Source organism: Brachyhypopomus gauderio, chromosome 16 (assembly GCF_052324685.1).
Source record: "Brachyhypopomus gauderio isolate BG-103 chromosome 16, BGAUD_0.2, whole genome shotgun sequence".
Lineage (NCBI taxonomy): Eukaryota > Metazoa > Chordata > Actinopteri > Gymnotiformes > Hypopomidae > Brachyhypopomus > Brachyhypopomus gauderio.
The window spans coordinates 21287751-21309033 of NC_135226.1; the positions used below are offsets into that span (position 1 = coordinate 21287751).

The window sequence follows — 21283 nt, forward strand, 5'->3', positions numbered from 1 at the left end:
GTTAAAGACCCGTGCGTGCCGATGTGATCCACCGTGTTAGTCAAGCACCACAGAGTGACATTTAACAACATTAGTGGGGATTCGGGGAAAAGAATGGACCGAGCGTGCTGAAAAATGAAGCCCTTTAACTGACATTAACACCCTCATTAGCACGGGCTTGTAAAAGGGGGAGAAGTGTTGACTCAGTGCAGTCGAACGGGCCCTCACTGTCCTCTCAACCAACACGACACACGCCGTCCGGACGTCGTGTTCTTTTGGCTCTCACACCCTTTCATAATGTTTCCTGCCGAGGAAATCAAGACCACGTGATTACGGGAAATTACGTCTCGAACCAATCGAGAAGGAAGTTTATTAACGATGAGGCCGAGTCTATTGACTATTTAACACGCTAACGAGAACCGTAGCAGCACGTTGCTCCTCCTCCCCGTCTTCCATTTGCGGAACCACCGCTAATGTCCGAGCGAAGATGAGAAACGACTAAACCAACCACCACTACCACTCTTATTATCATCGGACATCTACAGTTCAAACACAGCCTCTGCCCTTCCAAAGCGCTGCAGCTACGAATTCAGCGCCACCGAATTCTGTAGGAACAAGACTGGACTAATCACTTGGCTTAGCCTCCCAGTTGATCAGAGAGCCCTAACAACCTGCTTATGTATTGCTGCTGGGACGAGACGTACAATAGGGGAATTAAATGACATGCGGCAATGCAGCAAAGAAAAGACATCTATAAGAAACCCCCCCCCCCCCAGCCGCATGTCAAAATGTTTATAGCGGCCATAAAGGGATCTGTGACGTTGCCAAGCCAGCTGGGGGGGGGGGGGGGGGGGGGGGGGGGGGGGGGCGCTCTTTTAGGAAGCGTTCTTCAGCTTCTGAACATTTAAAATACTTTTTTGTTAATGTTTGTGAGGACTCTCCTTGATCTCCTCTGACTCCATATTCTCTTTGACTAACGTTCTAAAGCAGTTTAGACAGTGTTTGCCCAAGGGAAGTTTCTGCAGAAGGGCCTGGGTGAATTGTCGATGACGACTGTTTTGTTCTGGACGTGTGGAGGTGTCGGACGTGCGGGCTGTGAGGGGGGGAAGTATCGAGTGTTTACCTTCTGTTCATCAGTGTGGACGCCATCACCAGCACCATGCAAGTCACATGACAAAAGGTGCATGCACGCGGGTGTGATTGGTTGAAAGTTCACATGGAAAACACAAAACAGAGATGACGTGAACATGGATAAGAAACAGAAGCCCATGCTGTTAGATGCCAGCTGGCACAAACATGATCCGCAATAGAGGAGGCTGTTTGGGTTATCAATCACAACACTGAAAGCAGAAAGGTTAAAGCAAAATAAACAAACAAAACAAAACAACAGGTTTGCTTCTGTGGCTTTGAATCAAGATACGGTGTCACTGAACAGAGGTCGAAATACTGCAGATACCGGTACAGGGAGCAAGTTAATACTTCAACCCAGTGTCGCCTAAATCCAGAGCAGATCACATTAACGTGGGACGGACCTGCTGGTCCTGGGTCTGCAGGTAACATGGGACAAACGGGACACGAGAGGCTCGGACTGCCTGAGAAGCGTCCAAACGTCCACGAGCTTGGAAGTCTTCACACGCAGCTCGCTGTCCAATGACTGGTGTTACAGAAGGAGACTGATGACGTCTCCCTCTCTGCACATGTTGCAGTCGTTTGGGCCTGCACCTCGGGTAGTCCAGTTACTGCACACTAAACGCAATCAGTCTCTGATTCTTATTTCATAGCATTTTAGTTCAGAAATGTTCACATATTATTGCAGTTCAGATTCATTAAGTGACATATAATAGGTACATGGAATATGCAAATCAACAAAACGGTTTCATAAGTGTAAAATTGGGAACCTACATCTAAGGCGCAGGAATAAGAAACTTTCAACTCAACGTAGGGGCGATTTGCCCAGTGGTCTGGGGAATAAAAGCTAATAAACTAAAATCTAATCAACACTAAAACTAACGGGAAACAGCGCTACTGAACCCCAGTACATCTAAGCACCAAGCACGCAGAGTTAAGAGTTATGTGCATTAGTCCAACAGAGAGTAGTTTCAGAGCTGCAGTCTATACGGCATTTACTTGAGTACAATAGACTGAATGGGGCAGATACTAAAAAAGCCTTCATCTGAAAGCAAGATGGATCACACCTCCAGCACAGACACTGTCCATTTACACGTTCCTACAGCGTCTCAGTATTTCTGGTAGGGCGCTCACGTTGGGTGAGACTTTAGAGGAGCCGGTCAGCCTCAAGTAGACGATCTGGACCCGCACTGTTCTGATTACGTAAGGACATGAATGGACTGGCTCTTGCCAGAGGCCACACACACACACACAAACAAACATATGCAAAACACACACACACACACACACACACACACACACACACACAGCCACTAGGGGGAGCAAGAGGGCCAAAATGCTCAGTGTGCGTGGGAACATTCTCCTCTCACAGAGACTATCAGCGAAATCACATCAGTATCACAGGCCGATGTGTCAGGAACACGCCGTGATCTTTTGGGAGGCTTGTCATCAAAACGTGTGAAACTCTTGTGGCAATTTGTGCACAGCTGCATAGCAAGAGACACTCTGGCCGAGACAAATGCATTATTCATCCTTGAATTCATTTGGCTCCAACGCCAAGAGCGAGCTGACATCAGAACGGGCCATAAGCAAAATAATCACCATTTTACATTAGTGTCACTTTTCTGGGGTTGAACCGGGACAGGAAGGAGGAGAAGAAGAGAGAGGGAACACCCGGGCGGAGCGGAGTGTGTAGGAGACGTGTGGAGCGTGTAGGAGATGTGTGGAGCATGTTGGAGACATATGGAGCTCGCAAGAGACATGTGGAATATGTAGGAGACTTGTGGAGCGTGTAGGAGACGTGTGGAGCATGTAGGAGACATGTGGAGCCTGTAGGAGATGTGTGGAGTCTTTAGGAGACGTGTGGAGCCTGTAGGAGACGTGTGGAGCGTGTAGGAGATGTGTGGAGCATGTAGGAGACATGTGGAGCCTGTAGGAGACGTGTGGAGAACGAAGAGATGTGTGGAGTCTTTAGGAGATGTGTGGAGCCTGTAGGAGACGTGTGGAGCACGAAGAGATGTGTGGAGTCTTTAGGAGACGTGTGGAGCATGTAGGAGACGTGTGGAGCGTGAAGAAATGTGTGGAGTCTTTAGGAGACGTGTGGAGCCGGTAGGAGACGTGTGGAGCGCGTAAGAGACATGTGGAGCGTGTAGGAGACGTGTGGAGCGTGTAGGAGACATGTGAAGCGTGTAGGAGATGTGTGGAGCGCGTAAGAGACGTGTGGAGCGTGTAGGAGACGTGTGGAGCGCGTAAGAGACGTGTGGAGCATGTAGGAGACATGTGGAGCGTGTAGGAGATGTGTGGAGCGTGTAGGAGACATGTGAAGCGTGTAGGAGATGTGTGGAGCGTGTAGGAGACATGTGAAGCGTGTAGGAGACGTGTGGAGCGTGTAGGAGACATGTGAAGCATGTAGGAGACGTGTGGAGTGTGTAGGAGATGTGTGGAGCGTGTAGGAGACATGTGAAGCGTGTAGGAGGCGTGTGAAGCATGTAGGAGACGTGTGGAGCGTGTAGGAGACGTGTGGAGCATGTAGGAGACATGTGAAGCGTGTAGGAGATGTGTGGAGCGCATAAAAGATGTGTGGAGCGTGTAAGAGACGTGTGGAGCGTGTAGGAGACGTGTGGAGCTGGGAGCACTTTTGGCCTCTCACCAGAGCAGTAAGCTTCACGTTCCCAGTAAAGTGGAGCATCAAGCTTACTGCACTAGTTGCACCTGACTGCTTATAGAGTGTTGATGGAGCAGCGTCTTCATAATGGGAAACAGAAGAGAGAGAGAGGGGGGGGGGGGGGTGTGAGAGAGAGAGAGCTATACTCACGGACTGGCTCTGTCTTGAAGGCGACGGGCAGGCTACTCTCCCCCTCCCCTTTGCCGTTGATGGCGGACATCTTGACTTCGTACCTGGTTTCTGGTTTCAGGCCAGTGACTGTCACAGCGTTCAGGCCTCCTGGACCAAAACGACGCTATGAGTTAACACAGTAGCTATGGCAACCACAATGAGGAACACATGCAGGTGAGACGCAAGCCATGCGTGCAGAGGTGATGTTCAAAAGACAGGAAGAGAGAGAGAGACAGGAAGAGAGAGAGAGAGAGAGAGAGAGAGAGAGAGAGAGAGAGAGAGAGGAAGAGAGACAGGAAGAGAGAGAGAGACTTCAGACAGGAAGAGAGACAGAGAGACAGGAAGAGAGAGAGCGAGACAGGAAGAGAGAGAGCTCAGACAGGAAGAGAGAGAGAGAGAGAGAGACAGAGAGAGGAAGAGAGAGAGACAGGAAGAGAGAGAGAGACAGGAAGAGAGAGAGAGAGAGGAAGAGAGAGAGAGACAGGAAGAGAGAGAGAGACTTCAGACAGGAAGAGAGAGAGAGAGACAGGAAGAGAGAGATCTCAGACAGGAAGAGAGAGAACTCAGACAGGAAGAGAGAGAGAGAGACAGGAAGAGAGAGCTCAGACAGGAAGAGAGAGAGAGACAGGAAGAGAGAGAGTTCAGACAGGAAGAGAGAGAGAGACAGAAAGAGGGAGAGTTCAGACAGGAAGATAGAGAGCTCAGACAGGAAGAGAGAGAGTTCAGACAGGAAGAGAGAGAGCTGAGACAGGAAGAGAGAGAGAGACAGGAAGAGAGAGAGTTCAGACAGGAAGAGAGAGAGAGACAGGAAGATAGAGAGCTCAGACAGGAAGAGAGAGAGTTCAGACAGGAAGAGAGAGAGCTGAGACAGGAAGAGAGAGAGTTCAGACAGGAAGAAAGGAGCACCCCTCCTTTCACTCATCCTTTCATTCTCTTATTAGCATTCATCATATTATGTCTACGGTTGGAACCAGTTACGCTGAATAGTGACTGTAGTATTGAATGAGAGTCTCCACTGATAAAAGGGCTGCTGGCTATAAAAACTGGCACATTTGGGACTCTCAATATACCATTTAAGATGGCAGGGTTTTAGCAACTCTTTGTATTTTTGTATAATTATATTGCAAATTAAGCATATAATTGAGCTTTAATTTATATGCAAATATTTGGTATTATTTGCATGCTGAACCCCACCCCCAGATAATGTTACATATCTTACTGGAACTCGTATCGTGTCACATCTGACCTAAATACACGGCTGCTCGTAACCCCAAACCACAATGGCTCCATACAGTATTTGACTTGTGTAACAGTGTAACACTGGCGTGGACCTGCTGGGTGTGGGGAACGTACCCTCTCGGACCTCGTACACACGCTGGGCCCAGTTAGTGCGGCTGGCCACTCTCCACTCCACTCGGTACTTGAGCACGGGGACGCCTCCCAGGGCGTCGGGCTCGGCGAAGAGGAGCTGGGCTGTGCTAGAGTAGGGCTCCACCTGGTGGACAGTGGGGGCCGAGGGCACATCTGTGGGCCACGGAGGAGGAAAGGCAGCTCAGAACCAGGACCCAAGCACGCCGGGCCTGGGGCTTCACAGCAATCACACCCAATATAACATCTAGAGTTTTCACTGGACAGACTCGACCCTCGCGGCTAAAAATAAAAGATTTCCTGCTCAGACCCGCAGATCAGTCGTGCGTCACTCGGCGTTTGCCAGGGTTAAACACTCTAAAAGCTCCACAAACTCTCCGTAAACACTTGAAGGTGCTGAAGTTTGGCGTGAAGGGCAGGGAGCGGACAGACCTGCTTGAATCAGGATGAACTCTTTGGACTCGGTCCCGATCTCGTTGGAGGCCGTGCAGTTGTAGCTGCCAAAGTGGCTCTGGGAGTCTGGGTTAACCTGCCGGAACGAGAGCGCATACATTAACCTCGGGGATCGGTCACAGCTGTTATTCTTCTTGTTGTGTTTAGTGGCATCTCTATTTACCCCTCACAGTGCTCTTCCCTTACTCAATTATTGATGGGCAACAGAGCCTGCAACAAGGTCTGGGGGGCAACCCGATCCATCCCCCGATGTTCGCACGTATTAAAGGTTTATGCGCGGAGGATATTACTAGCGAAAGCGGATGAGCGCGTTTACCTCCAGGTAGCTGGCGGAGGGGGCGTTGTGTATCTTCACGTTGGACACGTTGGCGTTGGGCAGCTGGAGACCGTCTCGCAGCCACAGGATTGACACCACGCTGGGATGTGCCCGGACCTCACAGCTGATGTTGACCGCGTTCCCCTCCCACGTGTAGACCGCCACTGAGCCCAGGATTTTGGGAGCGTCTGCCGTGATAGGGGGAGGAAAGAGGACAAAAGTTAAAAAGAAAAAGAAAAGTAAAAAAAAACTCCTAAATCAACTCAAAACACTGAAGGTAAACGCACTGTAAGGAAATCCTCAGAATAGCTTAACTGCCTAAACTGTAGGAAGTCAGTGTTTGAAAGTGTAAAACTGGGACGTTAAGTGAGCGGCAGGTGGACGGTTCGCGTGTGTTAGAGCTGAACACGCTCGGCTGGCTCCTGCACACTCACGCTGCTTCTCACGGGGAGCCCCGCACTACGGCGAGCCGTGTGCAAACACAACGCACGGCTGCACACACTCACCCCCGCCCCCGGCCTCTCCTGCACTACCCCCACCCCCCCCGTGGCAACCCTCCATTAGCGTCCATCCTTGTGCTCTTAGAAGCACGGGATGGTGTTCAGTGGCGATGCTGCGTTAACTCACACTATTGCGATAGGCGCGAGCAAAGGCGTTAGCAGATATCAGCCCAGTTTGGGCTCTGATTAGCATAAAGGCAAATATTTAAAATATGCAGAGTGAAAACATGAGTCACATTAGTGTTTAGCTCTTAACGATAAGTGTTTTAATTCTTAACGATAAGTGTTTAACTATCACATTAGTGTTTAATTCTTAACGATAAGTGTTTACCTATCACATTAGTGTTTAATTCTTAACGATAAGTGTGTAACTATCACATTAGTGTTTAACTCTTAATGATAAGTGTTTCACTATCACATTAGTGTTTAATTCTTAACGATAAGTGTTTAACTATCACATTAGTGTTTAATTCTTAACGATAAGTGTTTAACTATCACATTAGTGTTTAACTTTTAACGATAAGTGTTTAAACAAGTGTTTAAGTGTTTAATGCTAGCATTAGTGTTTAAAATAGTGATATTTGTTCTGTATGAAGCTGTATTTCCTGTCAAATTCAGTTAATCACTGAACTGGAGTTCTCAGGGCTTGAGGCGCTCTTTATGCAGGTCAAACAGGGGTCGAGAAGAAAGGCCGTCCAGATCCCCGCCAGGCCCATTGTTAGTGGGGACTTCAGCACCAGCAGCTATTCAACACACACAGTCTGGACGGCCACCCGATACGTCTCCTGGGCCTCAACCCGTATCCTATCCCAGTTCCATTATGACATCATAACTGTGGGAGGAGCTTCAGGAGATCTTACATTGTACTTCCAGGTACATGTGCTGAGAGGTCTCGCCCACAGCATTGCGGGCCATGCACAGGTACTGGCCGGCGTCCGTGTACTCGGCATACTTCAGCGTGAGGGAGGACACACGTGCATCGCTGCGGACCACCACGCTTCCGTCCGCGCTCTGGGGAAAACGGACACAACACACATATGGGTTACAATGCACCACCTCACCGAGGCCTGTAGAGACAGGTTAGAGCCCGTCCAGGTCTGTGGAGACGTCGGTGTCCTACATTGGCACAACCAAGACTTGTTTGTGCCCATTTTTTTTCCAGCAGAGTTTGCATCAGTAGTCGGTGTCTAAATGCAAAAATATTTTGGAACATCTCAGCAGTTTTGTGAAGTAGGTTCTGTGATAGGAACTCCGGCTGGAAAGCTCTGTGTGTTCAGCTATGGAATCAACTTCAATGAAGTGAAGAATATAAATATTATTATATAATATAAATATAAATATATATTTAGAGAAATATACAAATCAAAACATGTTTATAAAGATACTATTCTATATTTACATTGATTTAAAAGCCTTTAATGCTCTTGAAAAGTAGAGTAGATAAAAGGGATAGGGTGTGAAGAAGGGGGCGGGGCGTGGATAAAGGGGGCGGGGTGGGGTGAGGAGAAGGGGGGTGGGGTGTGGAGAAGGGGGTGCGGGAGCATCCATCAATAATACAGAGTTGAGACAGGAAAGCCATTGCTAAAGTGCAAAGTTATTTCACTACATGCTGTGCCAGGTGAACCAGTCCACTCAGGGCCTTGGTGCTATGACACGAGCCTGCACACACCCCCAACACGCCCACACATCCCCCAACACGCCCACACATCCCCCAACACGCCCACACACCCCCCAACACGCCCACATATCCCCCAACACGCCCCACTCCAAGCTGTGGTCTCAACAGAGTTAGACTTGACCTTCTACAGAAAGCACTTGGCCTGCTCTGGACTGCTCCTTGGTGCTCTGAACAAGAGGCGTTCTGCACTGGCTTCAGACTTTGAGCGTTTTTGACCATCTCAAAGGACGTCGTGCTCTACCACTGTACTGAGGAGGCATCAACGAAAGCATCAATATTTGTAACAGATGTTCACACACACTGCTTAGTGAAGAACACCACCCAAACACATCTATTTACAGGGAAGCGCTAACTCAGTACTTCCGACAGTCTTGAACCCGGATCACACACACGCAGAAATCTCTCTGTTTCAAGGATTTAATCACCTTTCATATTTCTCATGCCTGTGCTGTGACCCCCCGTGACCCCTGACCTCCCACCGCAGCAGACAGCTCTCAGACACTGGACACCAGCGATGGCACGGGTCACAGCTCAGGACACAGAGCCGTGATGCTGGAAGCAGCGCCGGCCAGACAATGTGTTGTTCACCTCAGCCCAGGTCTCCAGCCCGCAGGCCCCTCTCTCTGCTCCCTGATAAAGCTTCAGCTATTCATTTGCCACATGAGACCACTGGCACATTAATGTTTCATAGCCATAGATTTCAGCAGTGGAGGCTTTTTAATAATGCAAACTGACCACTAGCTGGCACACGGGCTGACGGTCGTCTCCACAAACACCCAGCTATATCGGAAGTAGTGCTCAAGAAAAGCAACAAAACTGTACGAGAGAGAGAGAGCTGAATGCGACGTTTTCAAATACTCAGGCACAACAGGGCTCATCTGATTACTGCAGGAATCAATGGATTGAAGACAACTGGAGAGAGAACTGGGGCTTGCACGAGCAGACAAACTCAACACGATTTAAAACAGTACGGACCGCGTCGCCTCGTTAATAAGAATATCATATTCCCGACGCAAGTGAGGAAACGCCATTAAGCACTATGTATGCACAGCACAAGAAATTAACCCAGTTAATTTACTCATTACGTAAAGGCAATTTGGGACCAACATTCAGAACAAAACAGTATGTGCCAAACATCCACACTGTGAGGATAAGAGCATTTAGGGTGTTGGGTGTAGAAGCTACGATTGGGTTATGTGTGTGGGGTCGAGGGGACAGGATACCTTGTGCTGCTCAGGTCGGGTCCAGGAGGCCTGGAGTGGACAGAGAGAGGACACAACACACACACACACACACACACACACACACACCCAAGTGAGAACAAATCTTGGGAAAATCGAAAACTATTCACTGGGAATGAATATCTGATGAGGGCTTGTCCAGCACGCATATGATTAACAAGTAGAACATAAAACATGCGTTCTAAGAACGACATACACATACTAAACAAAGCTTATAAATGTAATTATGCGTTTATTTCATACTAACATCACTATTAATTCATTTCATATTAATGTCATTAAGGGTAGTTGCAGTATGTGAGATTAGCAAATCAATTAGCTGAGAGTCTCAGGGACACCAGCTGAAGGAGTCAGATCATAATTTGTGTTAAATTTACTTAGGAACACTTGTAGTAAAACACTCAAAATGCTTGTTTAGAATAGCTTAGTGTTAAATAAGTGTTTTGAAGATAAAGAAAGGAAATGCAGCATTTGAACAGTTTTTACGTGTTTGGAGGCTGCAGGGACACTCCAGTGTGACTCTCTAACCCTGGGCGTGTGACCTCTCACCCTGCAACCTCTCTAAACTGATTTTCACATTTAAGGTGGAAAGCAAATGCATGCATGTGTATTACTGGGCCATGTCTGGGATTACATGGATGGTGTGTAAAGACGACAGACATGACAGGAAAACGACGCAAATGACAACAGACTGCAAAGTCCTAGTGTGTCGAGTCCTGTAGGGGCTCACAGATGTGCACCAGCCCACAGATGTGCACCAGCCCACAGATGTGCACCAGCCCACAGATGTGCACCAGCCCACAGACAGGTAGCATCCTTCCCTTAGCCAGCCCAGACATGCTCCACACCGCGCCCCCACACAACAAGAAGACAGATGTTCCACAGACAGTACCACGTCGCACGTTCACCAGAATCACAAAACGAGAGAGCGCTGAAATCACACGTGAGCTTGCTGTGGTGGCACGTGATCTGAGGCCTGCACTGTGCCAACACTCTCAAGAGGGCTGAGGGCAACGTGCTGTGATGGCCACTCCGGAGGTGTGGGGTCTCAACATCAGACCACGCCACTGAGATGTAACCACACACACAAGTGTGTGGCATGGAACCGCAGAACAAAAATTCCGCCTGTTTGTTTTGCATGTGCACATATGGCCCTGGTACAGTCTCTGAATGTGCTCGCATGTGTGTGTGAGTGTCTCTGTGTGTGTGTGTGTGTGTGTGTGAGAGAGAGGGAGATGGAGAGAGATAGTGTGTATGTGTGTATGTTGTGAGTGGCTAATTAGTTATGTGGGCGGGTGGGGGCCGTTTCTCAATGTGTAGAGAATTAATTACATGAAGAGACAGCATGTCAGACATTGAGAGGAATATGAAATCATCTCCAAACGTTTGCACAGACAGATAACATAAGACTTAACAAGGTTGTTTATTGGAAAAAAACTTAAATTTACTTAAATTTATTGGAGTAGGGTCCATGCAAATAATAATAATAATAATAATAATAATACCAATAAAACAAGTTCGTACAAATCATCGTGGGTGAGATATTCCTGATATGCAGTGGAGCTGTTTTTTAGGTGCCGGAAAGATTTCACGCTGCAGTCCAGCAGTAGATGTCAGAGGTGGAGAGAAAACTGGATCAATATCTCCATTTGAACAGAGGCCACAGAGTGGGAATGCTGTTTCCTGCCTTCAAGGCTCAGCTGAGAGAGAACGAGCCGGCGTTGAGCAATGGGTCAGCGGAGCAAGCAGGGAGACTGATCTGAGACACCCTCCCAGAGGCCACGCATCTGAACCGCCATTGTGTGTGAGCAGAACAAGGCCTGCTCTGTGAAGCCCCGCCACTTATCCCAAGTCGACATCTGTTTGGCAAATTAAAAAAACCCTTCTGGAGATAAAGAACCCTTGAAATATCATGTAATTGTGCCTGGCTCTCTCTCTCTGAAGCCGTCTCCGTCTCTGCGATGTGAGCGGGTCATTTTAAAGGCCTTCGATCTAATATGTTTCATAGCGAAGTCATGGAGAGGTTGACGCCAGGCAAAGGCAACAGGTGAAGAGTTCAGGAGACGGAAGCTCATCTTCATGGGCCGACCACTGGCCTGGTGGAGCGTAGGCGTGAGTCTGAGGCCCACAGCGTCTGCTGTGTATGACCCCTGGGGCTCGCTGGTAAAGTGGGCCAGAGGCAGAAGAACTGACAAACAGGGCTGAAATGGCCAAAGCTCTCCATGTGGGATGGACCACGATCCTCCACCTCCAACAGAAGAAGTAGGAGAGACACCTGACAGCTCAAATCACTTTCATGCAAAACTGAAGACCAGCTAAACTGATTTGTGGAAACGCTGAGCGAACAGCGCCGCCCACGTGTGACGTTGACCTCTAGAGCGAACAGCCCCGCCCACGTGTGACGTCGACCTCTAGAGCGAACAGCCCCGCCCACGTGTGACGTCGACCTCTAGAGTGAACAACCCCGCCCACATGTGACGTCGACCTCTAGAGCGAACAGCCCCGCCCACGTGTGACGTCGACCTCTAGAGCGAACAGCCCCACCCACGTGTGACGTCAATCTCTAGAGCAAACAGCCCTGCCCACGTGTGATGTCGACCTCTAGAGCGAACAGCCCCGCCCACGTGTGACGTCGACCTCTACAGCGAACAGCCCCACCCACGTGTGACGTCGACCTCTACAGCGAACAGCCCCGCCCACGTGTGACGTCGACCTCTACAGCGAACAGCCCCGCCCACGTGTGACGTCGACCTCTACAGCGAACAGCCCCGCCCACGTGTGACGTCGACCTCTAGAGCCGATTTGTTTCACGTGGAGCACGCGCCTTGTTTCGGCTCACGAACAGGGCGGAGCGGCAATCACGTCATTCCCACAACTGAGGCGCATGAGTGGTGGAATCAGAGAGGCAGAAGTGTCTCAAGCTGCGATGCTTCAACCAGCAAGCGCTCTTCAACCGTACGTGTAGGTGTCACGATGGCACGGACGAGCCAGAGAGACCGCAGACGAGCAGCGAACTCCGCAACACAATCACGTGCGGAACAGGACACGTGCTTCTTTGAAGGTTTACTGCTAATAAACCCGATATAATCAACCAAACGAAGATCCCTCAAACACATACGTAGCACGACGTATCCTTCCGCCAAACATTCCGCACCACGAGCGTGTTTTTGCTGCACGTGTCTACGCAGGACGACGAATATAGCATGCGTGTCTAAATGAGGATGATGATGGGGAGGGGGGGGGTGAGGTTGAGGGGGAAACGGGAGAGTTGTCCGACCAGGCAAGGCGAACGGCGAGTCATGCTTCTTTATGGACTGCGGCATGAGGACAGCATGACTCCGGGCATCATGGGAGTCATTCCCGTCACATTCGTTTAGTTTGTAATTTTTATATTTTTTTACGAGCTGAAGCCATCGCTTCAGTCGTCATGAAAACTACAGCAGCAGAACCTTCCAATGTCATGCTGTAACCTCTTCGTCAGGGCTCTCTTCACGTTCAAATGTTTAAATTAAATTATATCTGATACGATCACGGCTTTTTAGGACACTGGAAGAAAAAGATTCTTAGCAGTGGGGAATAAATTAACAGACATCTTTACTGTTTGATAGTTATCAAGGTCCTGGCCCAAATCTGGGATTAACGAACAGTGCAGCTGATTTTTGGTGGGTGTTTCAGACGTTACTATACCTGCCACTCTGATCTCATACCTGATAAACCCGCTTCAGATGCTCCTGTAGACAGAAACAGATTATATGCATGAAGTAGCCTGAAGCAGCACTAGCCTAGCCACCAATGCTACATGCTTTTCCTCAGTCTTTATATAAATGACAACCATCATTGCTGATGAACATCTCCACTAAGCTCTGGGTGGTAGAACACGAAAACGAACAGGAGCAGAGGAAGAGTCGTGGAGGACCAGACGGGCGTCACCTCACTCACCTGTTCTCCCTCTGTGAACACATGTGGGCCGAAACTCCACGTGATGCTCGGCGTGGGGTCTCCCGTCGCTTCACACGTCAACGTGACCCGCTCTTCCATCTCCGTGGTGGTCCGGTTCTCCAAAAACGTGATGCTGGGTTTCACTGGAATGGCATCATTTAAAAAGGGGGACAGACTCTAGCACTTGACTCTCTCCCGAAGCACAATTCTTCTTCTGGACAGTGAGGAGCTATTATAGTGCAAATCTGTCAAGTTTTGACACATCTTACCGAAGACTCTGAGACTGACTTCCTCCTCAGTGTTCCCTGCTTTGTTCCTGCCGATGCAAGTATAATCTCCCTCGTCCAGCTTTTTAACGTCCATAATAGTCATCTCCGAGCCGTCCTCGCTGAACTGGTACTTGTCCCCGCTCTCGAGGACGTTGTTGCTGGGAGAAACGCAATAATGCTCACGCTGCAGCACAGCTCAAACACGTAACCAAGGGCTACCGAAAAGACTTTACGAGACAAGCCACGCTTGTCCTCATTTTACGTCGGGTAGTTTTATTAAAAAACGAAAACAAAGACATTTGTTTTCGAGCTGCTAGGCCACTTGAGGGGAACCTGAAATTAGGCCTCTCCTGAACAAAATGGTTCTATTCACTCAATTTTCTTCTAGGTTCCTCTCTGACAGCCCCTAAAAAACCCATCGCTTTCTTGATGAAGGCCACACACCCTTCATCAAAAGGTCAAACAGCTAATAAACACAGAGCAAGCCGCTGTCAAGAAGACGTGGGGCAGCGATCTCCCATCCCGGCCGTTCTCCCATGCCCCCCCCCCCCCGGCTTTGCTTCCTCTGAGAGCTCGCAAGGCTGGCTGTCCCCAGCATTAGGACAGGCTTGTCTCTTTAAGACCTCTAACAGCACAATCCCAACTCGCCCTCTGCCTGTTAACTCCTTCTTAGTTCTACATTCAGGGTTCATCCGCCTGCCAACAATCTCTCAGTCCAACTCGGCATTGGCTGCAGTGGGAAACAGATCGGGGGGGGGGGGGGGGGATCACAGTCGCTCTGTAGCGTGGGGAGAACCCAGCGCGAGCTCGAGGAGAGGCAGGCGAACACTGGCTTACCGTCTCCACGCCACCATGGGCTTAGGAAAGCCCTCCGCATCACAGGCCAGCGTGACCGAGTAGCCCAGGTCAGCGGTGCCGTTCACTTCTGGCTGCCGCGCTCGGATGGTGGGGAGGACTGAAGAAAGACGAAAAAGGCTGCGTTTAGACTCTCCAGGCCGCAGGACGGTTCTCCAAAACATCCACCGTCTGCTGTTTAATCACACAGACGCACGGCCCTCCGCTCTAGACACTCGTGGAGGATTTGGGTGGTTCAGATCTAATTTACTGCTACAGCGGCTTGTCTCAAACTCACAACAGAAGATGCCGGAACATCTCCACACGCGAAGGGTTTCAGTGAAACGCCCTTAATTTAAAGTCACAAAGCCTCCAGTTCAGTGAAACACAGCTCATAATGACATACTTACAGGCCTGCACTGGGAACAAAATGTTCATTGTCTGTAAACAATTGGCAATTAACAGTAAACAAAGATACACCGAGATACACTGATCCCAGAGCAAACCAATACTCCAAACCAATACTCCAAAATAAACTCAAAAAAGAAAAAAATGCTAAGCTTTTTAATCAAGAACAGTAAACAAAAGCCATTAGTTTATCTAAATTATTGATATATAATTTATATATCGTTTATATAATAATTTAAACAGTATTATATATTATATAGTTTTAACAACATTATTATTATTATTATTATTATTATTATTATTATTATTATTATTACTGCTTACAGTTATTACTGCTATGTGGACATACCATACTGAGATATTACTACAACCATCAGCTAAGAATCTCCTGGGAGACTTTTCCCAGGGGAACTGTCAGGTCTGCAGGTTATGAAGTGTAACCTGTGTTTGAAAACTTCACAAGCACCTTTTAAAAACACAGACGGACGATAGAGCCACATTTGCTTCTGCATTGTGAAGAGACTTTTTCCTTTTTTCTGCCCCTCGTGCTCGCGAAACACTCGCAAAAATGAAAAATGTTATCAGCAGGGACACACACGCACTGGGCTGCAGCTCAGAAAGGAGCAATTAACTATTTTTAAATAGGTATTAAACTTAATCAAAACAATATATTGAGAATATAACTGCTTCTCCAGACGCCTGCTGTAGTTTATCCTACTAGTCCTGGTGAAATGTAGCCCAGTCTCAGGTTTTGTGGTTTATCTTTCTAGTACTGGTTAATGTAGCCCAGTCTCAGGTTTTGTGGTTTATCTTTCTAGTACTGGTTAATGTAGCCCCGTCTCAGGTTTTGTGGTTCATCTTTCTAGTACTGGTTAATGTAGCCCCGTCTCAGGTTTTGTGGTTCATCTTTCTAGTACTGGTTAATGTAGCCCCGTCTCAGGTTTTGTGGTTCATCTTTCTAGTACTGGTTAATGTAGCCCCGTCTCAGGTTTTGTGGTTCATCTTTCTAGTACTGGTTAATGTAGCCCAGTCTCAGGTTTTGTGGTTTATCTTTCTAGTACTGGTTAATGTAGCCCCGTCTCAGGTTTTGTGGTTCATCTTTCTAGTACTGGTTAATGTAGCCCAGTCTCAGGTTTTGTGGTTTATCTTTCTAGTACTGGTTAATGTAGCCCAGTCTCAGGTTTTGTGGTTTATCTTTCTAGTACTGGTTAATGTAGCCCCGTCTCAGGTTTTGTGGTTTATCTTTCTAGTACTGGTTAATGTAGCCCCGTCTCAGGTTTTGTAGTTTATCTTTCTAATTCTGGTTAATGTAGCCCAGTCTCAGGTTTTGTGGTTTATCTTTCTAGTACTGGTTAATGTAGCCCAGTCTCAGGTTTTGTGGTTTATCTTTCTAGTACTGGTTAATGTAGCCCAGTCTCAGGTTTTGTGGTTTATCTTTCTAGTACTGGTTAATGTAGTCCAGTCTCAGGTTTTGTGGTTTATCTTTCTAGTACTGGTTAATGTAGTCCAGTCTCAGGTTTTGTGGTTTATCTTTCTAGTACTGGTTAATGTAGCCCAGTCTCAGGTTTTGTGGTTCATCTTTCTAGTACTGGTTAATGTAGCCCCGTCTCAGGTTTTGTGGTTTATCTTTCTAGTACTGGTTAATGTAGCCCCGTCTCAGGTTTTGTGGTTTATCTTTCTAGTACTGGTTAATGTAGTCCAGTCTCAGGTTTTGTGGTTTATCTTTCTAGTACTGGTTAATGTAGCCCCGTCTCAGGTTTTGTAGTTTATCTTTCTAGTACTGGTTAATGTAGCCCAGTCTCAGGTTTTGTGGTTTATCTTTCTAGTACTGGTTAATGTAGCCCCGTCTCAGGTTTTGTGGTTCATCTTTCTAGTACTGGTTAATGTAGCCCAGTCTCAGGTTTTGTGGTTCATCTTTCTAGTACTGGTTAATGTAGCCCCGTCTCAGGTTTTGTGGTTCATCTTTCTAGTACTGGTTAATGTAGCCCCGTCTCAGGTTTTGTGGTTCATCTTTCTAGTACTGGTTAATGTAGCCCAGTCTCAGGTTTTGTGGTTTATCTTTCTAGTACTGGTTAATGTAGCCCCGTCTCAGGTTTTGTGGTTCATCTTTCTAGTACTGGTTAATGTAGCCCAGTCTCAGGTTTTGTGGTTTATCTTTCTAGTACTGGTTAATGTAGCCCCGTCTCAGGTTTTGTGGTTCATCTTTCTAGTACTGGTTAATGTAGCCCAGTATCAGGTTTTGTGGTTTATCTTTCTAGTACTAGTTAATGTAGCCCAGTCTCAGGTTTTGTGGTTTATCTTTCTAGTACTGGTTAATGTAGCCCCGTCTCAGGTTTTGTAGTTTATCTTTCTAGTACTGGTTAATGTAGCCCAATCTCAGGTTTTGTGGTTTATCTTTCTAGTACTGGTTAATGTAGCCCAGTCTCAGGTTTTGTGGTTTATCTTTCTAGTACTGGTTAATGTAGTCCAGTCTCAGGTTTTGTGGTTTATCTTTCTAGTACTGGTTAATGTAGTCCAGTCTCAGGTTTTGTGGTTTATCTTTCTAGTACTGGTTAATGTAGTCCAGTCTCAGGTTTTGTGGTTTATCTTTCTAGTACTGGTTAATGTAGCCCCGTCTCAGGTTTTGTGGTTTATCTTTCTAGTACTGGTTAATGTAGCCCAGTCTCAGGTTTTGTAGTTTATCTTTCTAGTACTGGTTAATGTAGCCCAGTCTCAGGTTTTGTGGTTTATCTTTCTAGTACTGGTTAATGTAGCCCAGTCTCAGGTTTTGTGGTTTATCTTTCTAGTACTGGTTAATGTAGCCCAGTCTCAGGTTTTGTGGTTTATCTTTCTAGTACTGGTTAATGTAGCCCCGTCTCAGGTTTTGTGGTTTATCTTTCTAGTACTGGTTAATGTAGCCCAGTCTCAGGTTTTGTGGTTTATCTTTCTAGTACTGGTTAATGTAGCCCCGTCTCAGGTTTTGTGGTTTATCTTTCTAGTACTGGTTAATGTAGTCCAGTATCAGGTTCTGCTCACCTGGCCCAGTGTGTCACATTTTATTAATTCATTTAAAGCAGTAAAGTGCACAGGCTTTCAGGCCTGGTTTAATTAATTCATTTAGCAAAACAACACAAATCGTACTTTAAAATGTCCGTCACCGTTAGTACCTTTTAATCGGGACACTCTCTCTCACAGCCCAAGAACACGGCTGTAAATATTCAGTCCTGAACAATCTCAGGTGGAGAAGGAGGAGAAGGAGACTCCTCTTCTAAATTATGATGTCTGGAGGAGCCGTGACTGCTTGTCCGTGTCGTCACTCCTGGTCAGCTTCTTCTGTGGCCGCCGAGAAGCCTCACGCCAGCTGTGAATTGCTTTGCTTGGACCAGAGCGCTGTAATGAGTGTCGGCAAAGAGCGCGCGTGCGACAAATGGCACGGAACGCGCGTGCGACAAAACGGCCGTCCGGTTCAAAGCGCCGCGTGTGACGAAGGCTCAAACAAAACCACAGAGGGATGAGCTCACCATTCACCACCACTCTGATGGTGCGAAAGTCGATCTCGCCTCTGGCCATGATGAGTCCCTCGCAGGTGTACTCGCCTTCATCAGACTTCCTGATGCCTCTTATCTCCAGGTGGTTGTTGCTAAGAATCCTGAAGCGATCTGGAGGACGACAGAGTGTTTATAATGAACGCCGGTCGCCCCCCAGAACTGTGGAACGAGAACCTGCCAAGGCTCATCGTCAGAAACATCAAGTGCTTTGCATTTTGAGATGATGGAGCTGAATTATGATGTCAGCTTTGTGATTGTGTCTTTAATCGTGAAACAGAAACAAAATGAAACTGAACACCAACTGAGTCATGAATGCAAGAACAAATGCTGCATTTTCCAATACTGCTCAGCGTCTGAGAGTAACGGACGGCAGCGGCTCTAATGGTAGAGCTCAGCGTTCTTTTCTGTTGACTGGTAAAATGAGCAAAACAAGACCTGTATATTAAATTAAATCAATACAGTACAATCAATATAGCAATAGAATGTACCAATGAATACAAAATGTACAGTTGGGTCTTACCATCTTTCTCAAACTGGATTTTTGTCCTCTTATGTTTCCAGATAACAGCTGGAGGCGGGGAACTGACAACGTCACAGACGACGACGGCGTTGTCCTTCTCTGTGAACTCTTGGGGCGATGGAGCATTTTTGAAGGTAATCTTTTCTGCAGTAAATAAACCCCACAAAGTTGTATCACAGTTAAAAGCTTCAGAGAAGATTCAGATGAACCGACTGCACACAGTAAACATGACGAAACTCGGAGGGGCGATGTGGTAGGATGAAATGAACGGGGTAAATCATCTGAGCGGAAACACGGTCTCGAAGATCCCGGGGATTACAGCGGGTGCTCGGCGTGCAGACGGAGCTGAAACGCGAGTTTGATGTGAGCGATCTGAAGCGCGGGAGAGGCCAACGCGGAGACGTACGATATATCTTCACATTGACCGTGGCCTCGGCCTGCTGATCCCGGCTGGTGGCGACACACTTGTATGTGCCGGCGTTGTCGACGTTCGCATTGTAGATGGTGAGAGTGGAGGACGTCTCGTCATTCCGGAAGGCACTGACGTCCTGCCGGTTGGGTTCGATCTTCTCACCGGTCGGGGAGAACCAGTCGATTCCTTTGGTGCCCCCGATGACTGCAGGACAAACACAGACGTGGCGTTAGGTCAGAGGACAACTGGCATAACGTGTGCAGGTCCAGCCAAACCATCCGGGCCTGGCAGTCATTTAAAACAAACAAAAACATTCATATGACAGAACTGCACCAATCAAGAGAAAATTAGGCCTTGATTCTACAGGAAACCACTGGGATTAAGAGCTCTGACCACAAGCTGACCCCTACGCGGGCACCAAACAGTCCACTAACCAAGCCTTGGGACCGGAAGACAGCATTGGTTTCAGTTCAGTGAGAAACACAATTGCCAGAGCTGCTGGTCCATGTCTCAGAGGCCGACTCCAAAGAAATCCCGAGAGGGGGAGACCTGCAAACCCGCTTTGGCCTATGCCAAGACGAGTTACGGGCACAGAGGAGGTGTTTTGGGGTGCCTCGGACGAGTGAGGAGCAGGAACATATACTATAGTTCAGGCAGGAAGAGGAAGAGGGGCTCTAGATACAAACATACCTTCACACAAAAAGAACTTTGACTCTCCAACGCTGATTTCTCCTTGCACGGGTATGATGCTCACTTGCAGAGACGCTAGGAGACAAGATTAGGAGAAAGCAGGGTTAGCACGAGGTCACATGTTCACGCAGGGGGTCATTCACAAGACGGACGGAGAACAGATGAACGGAACCCGATGGCTCGGCCAGTGGAGTCCGACAGCCAGTCATAATGTGGCTATTAACAGGAACGACCCACTACGGATCCATCACTAGCAATACAGTCTAGCTAGTCAGACACTCTTCTCCCACCACAAACACGAAGACGCTGAGAGTGCCAGATGTTGGAAAGAAGCCAATAAACATGTTTTTCGGTTATCAAAGAGGAAGCCTTTCCCGGCGTGATTCTGCGCATGCATAATGAAACAGTAGGAGGAGTCTTGCAGAACAAGTTCCATTAATTCTTCACCTATGGCTGACCTCGTTACTTTTGGACTGATGCAACAAGTAACTATGGAAACCCCATTGACAAGGCTATAGCAGGATAGCAGAGTGTGATGAAGACTTAACAACCTCTTGCAGGAATCTTTCCTACTGCTATATACCTTGAAATAAATCCATAACTGGCAAACTAACATGCTAATCATGGACATAACGTCCATACCTGATTAGCCAATTGTTAGCCAGCCCTGTGTGGATTTTTGTGGAGCCCTGGTGTCTTGTCTTCGAGACATCGGTGATGCTCTGAGACTATCTGTGAAAGCGGGCGGGTTAAACAGAGACCTGCCCAAGGGTATTGCTGAGGGGTGACAAGCAAGGCAGGAGAAAATAGAGCTGTTCAATCACAACAAAATGCATCACCTAGCCTGCATCGGCCTTAAACGTCACCAGACAATTCAGCATTTTCATTTGTACGCCTGACCCAAAGAGACTTTAGAGAAATAACTAAAGGCACAGAGGGGGTGGGGTGTGTGTGTGTGTGTGTCCGTGTGTGGGGGGTTGGAGGGAGTGTTTTAAAATCGATTTGTGCTCAGGTGACGCTCAGCAACTTATAGCCTTTCAAGTAATTTAATAAAAATTACGGTCAAAGGGGATAGCAGACTCACTACAATTAAATAAGCACGTTTCGTCAATACCCATGCAAAAGTGCAGCTCTTACAGAGTTCACTGGGTCGTGTGGAGACAGTGTTTACTGGGTCTTGTGGAG

At 47.7% G+C, this 21283-nt stretch overlaps 1 protein-coding gene across 2 annotated transcripts in view; it reads right to left on the minus strand.

The window, feature by feature from the left end:
• The window catches only part of ncam1b (neural cell adhesion molecule 1b), a 52152-nt gene that overhangs the window by 8148 nt on the left and 22721 nt on the right, over nucleotides 1–21283 (minus strand). For both annotated transcript variants that reach the window (XM_076976241.1, XM_076976240.1), the window contains exons 2-15: nucleotides 20099–20173; nucleotides 19403–19612; nucleotides 18997–19140; nucleotides 18450–18587; nucleotides 14545–14662; nucleotides 13708–13865; nucleotides 13439–13581; nucleotides 13207–13230; nucleotides 9482–9511; nucleotides 7441–7591; nucleotides 6081–6268; nucleotides 5744–5840; nucleotides 5297–5467; nucleotides 3923–4051 (exon numbers count right to left, since the gene is read on the minus strand). In XM_076976241.1, coding sequence (XP_076832356.1) covers nucleotides 3923–4051; nucleotides 5297–5467; nucleotides 5744–5840; nucleotides 6081–6268; nucleotides 7441–7591; nucleotides 9482–9511; nucleotides 13207–13230; nucleotides 13439–13581; nucleotides 13708–13865; nucleotides 14545–14662; nucleotides 18450–18587; nucleotides 18997–19140; nucleotides 19403–19612; nucleotides 20099–20173 — 1776 coding nt within the window. The remainder of the gene's footprint in view (nucleotides 1–3922; nucleotides 4052–5296; nucleotides 5468–5743; nucleotides 5841–6080; nucleotides 6269–7440; nucleotides 7592–9481; nucleotides 9512–13206; nucleotides 13231–13438; nucleotides 13582–13707; nucleotides 13866–14544; nucleotides 14663–18449; nucleotides 18588–18996; nucleotides 19141–19402; nucleotides 19613–20098; nucleotides 20174–21283) is intronic.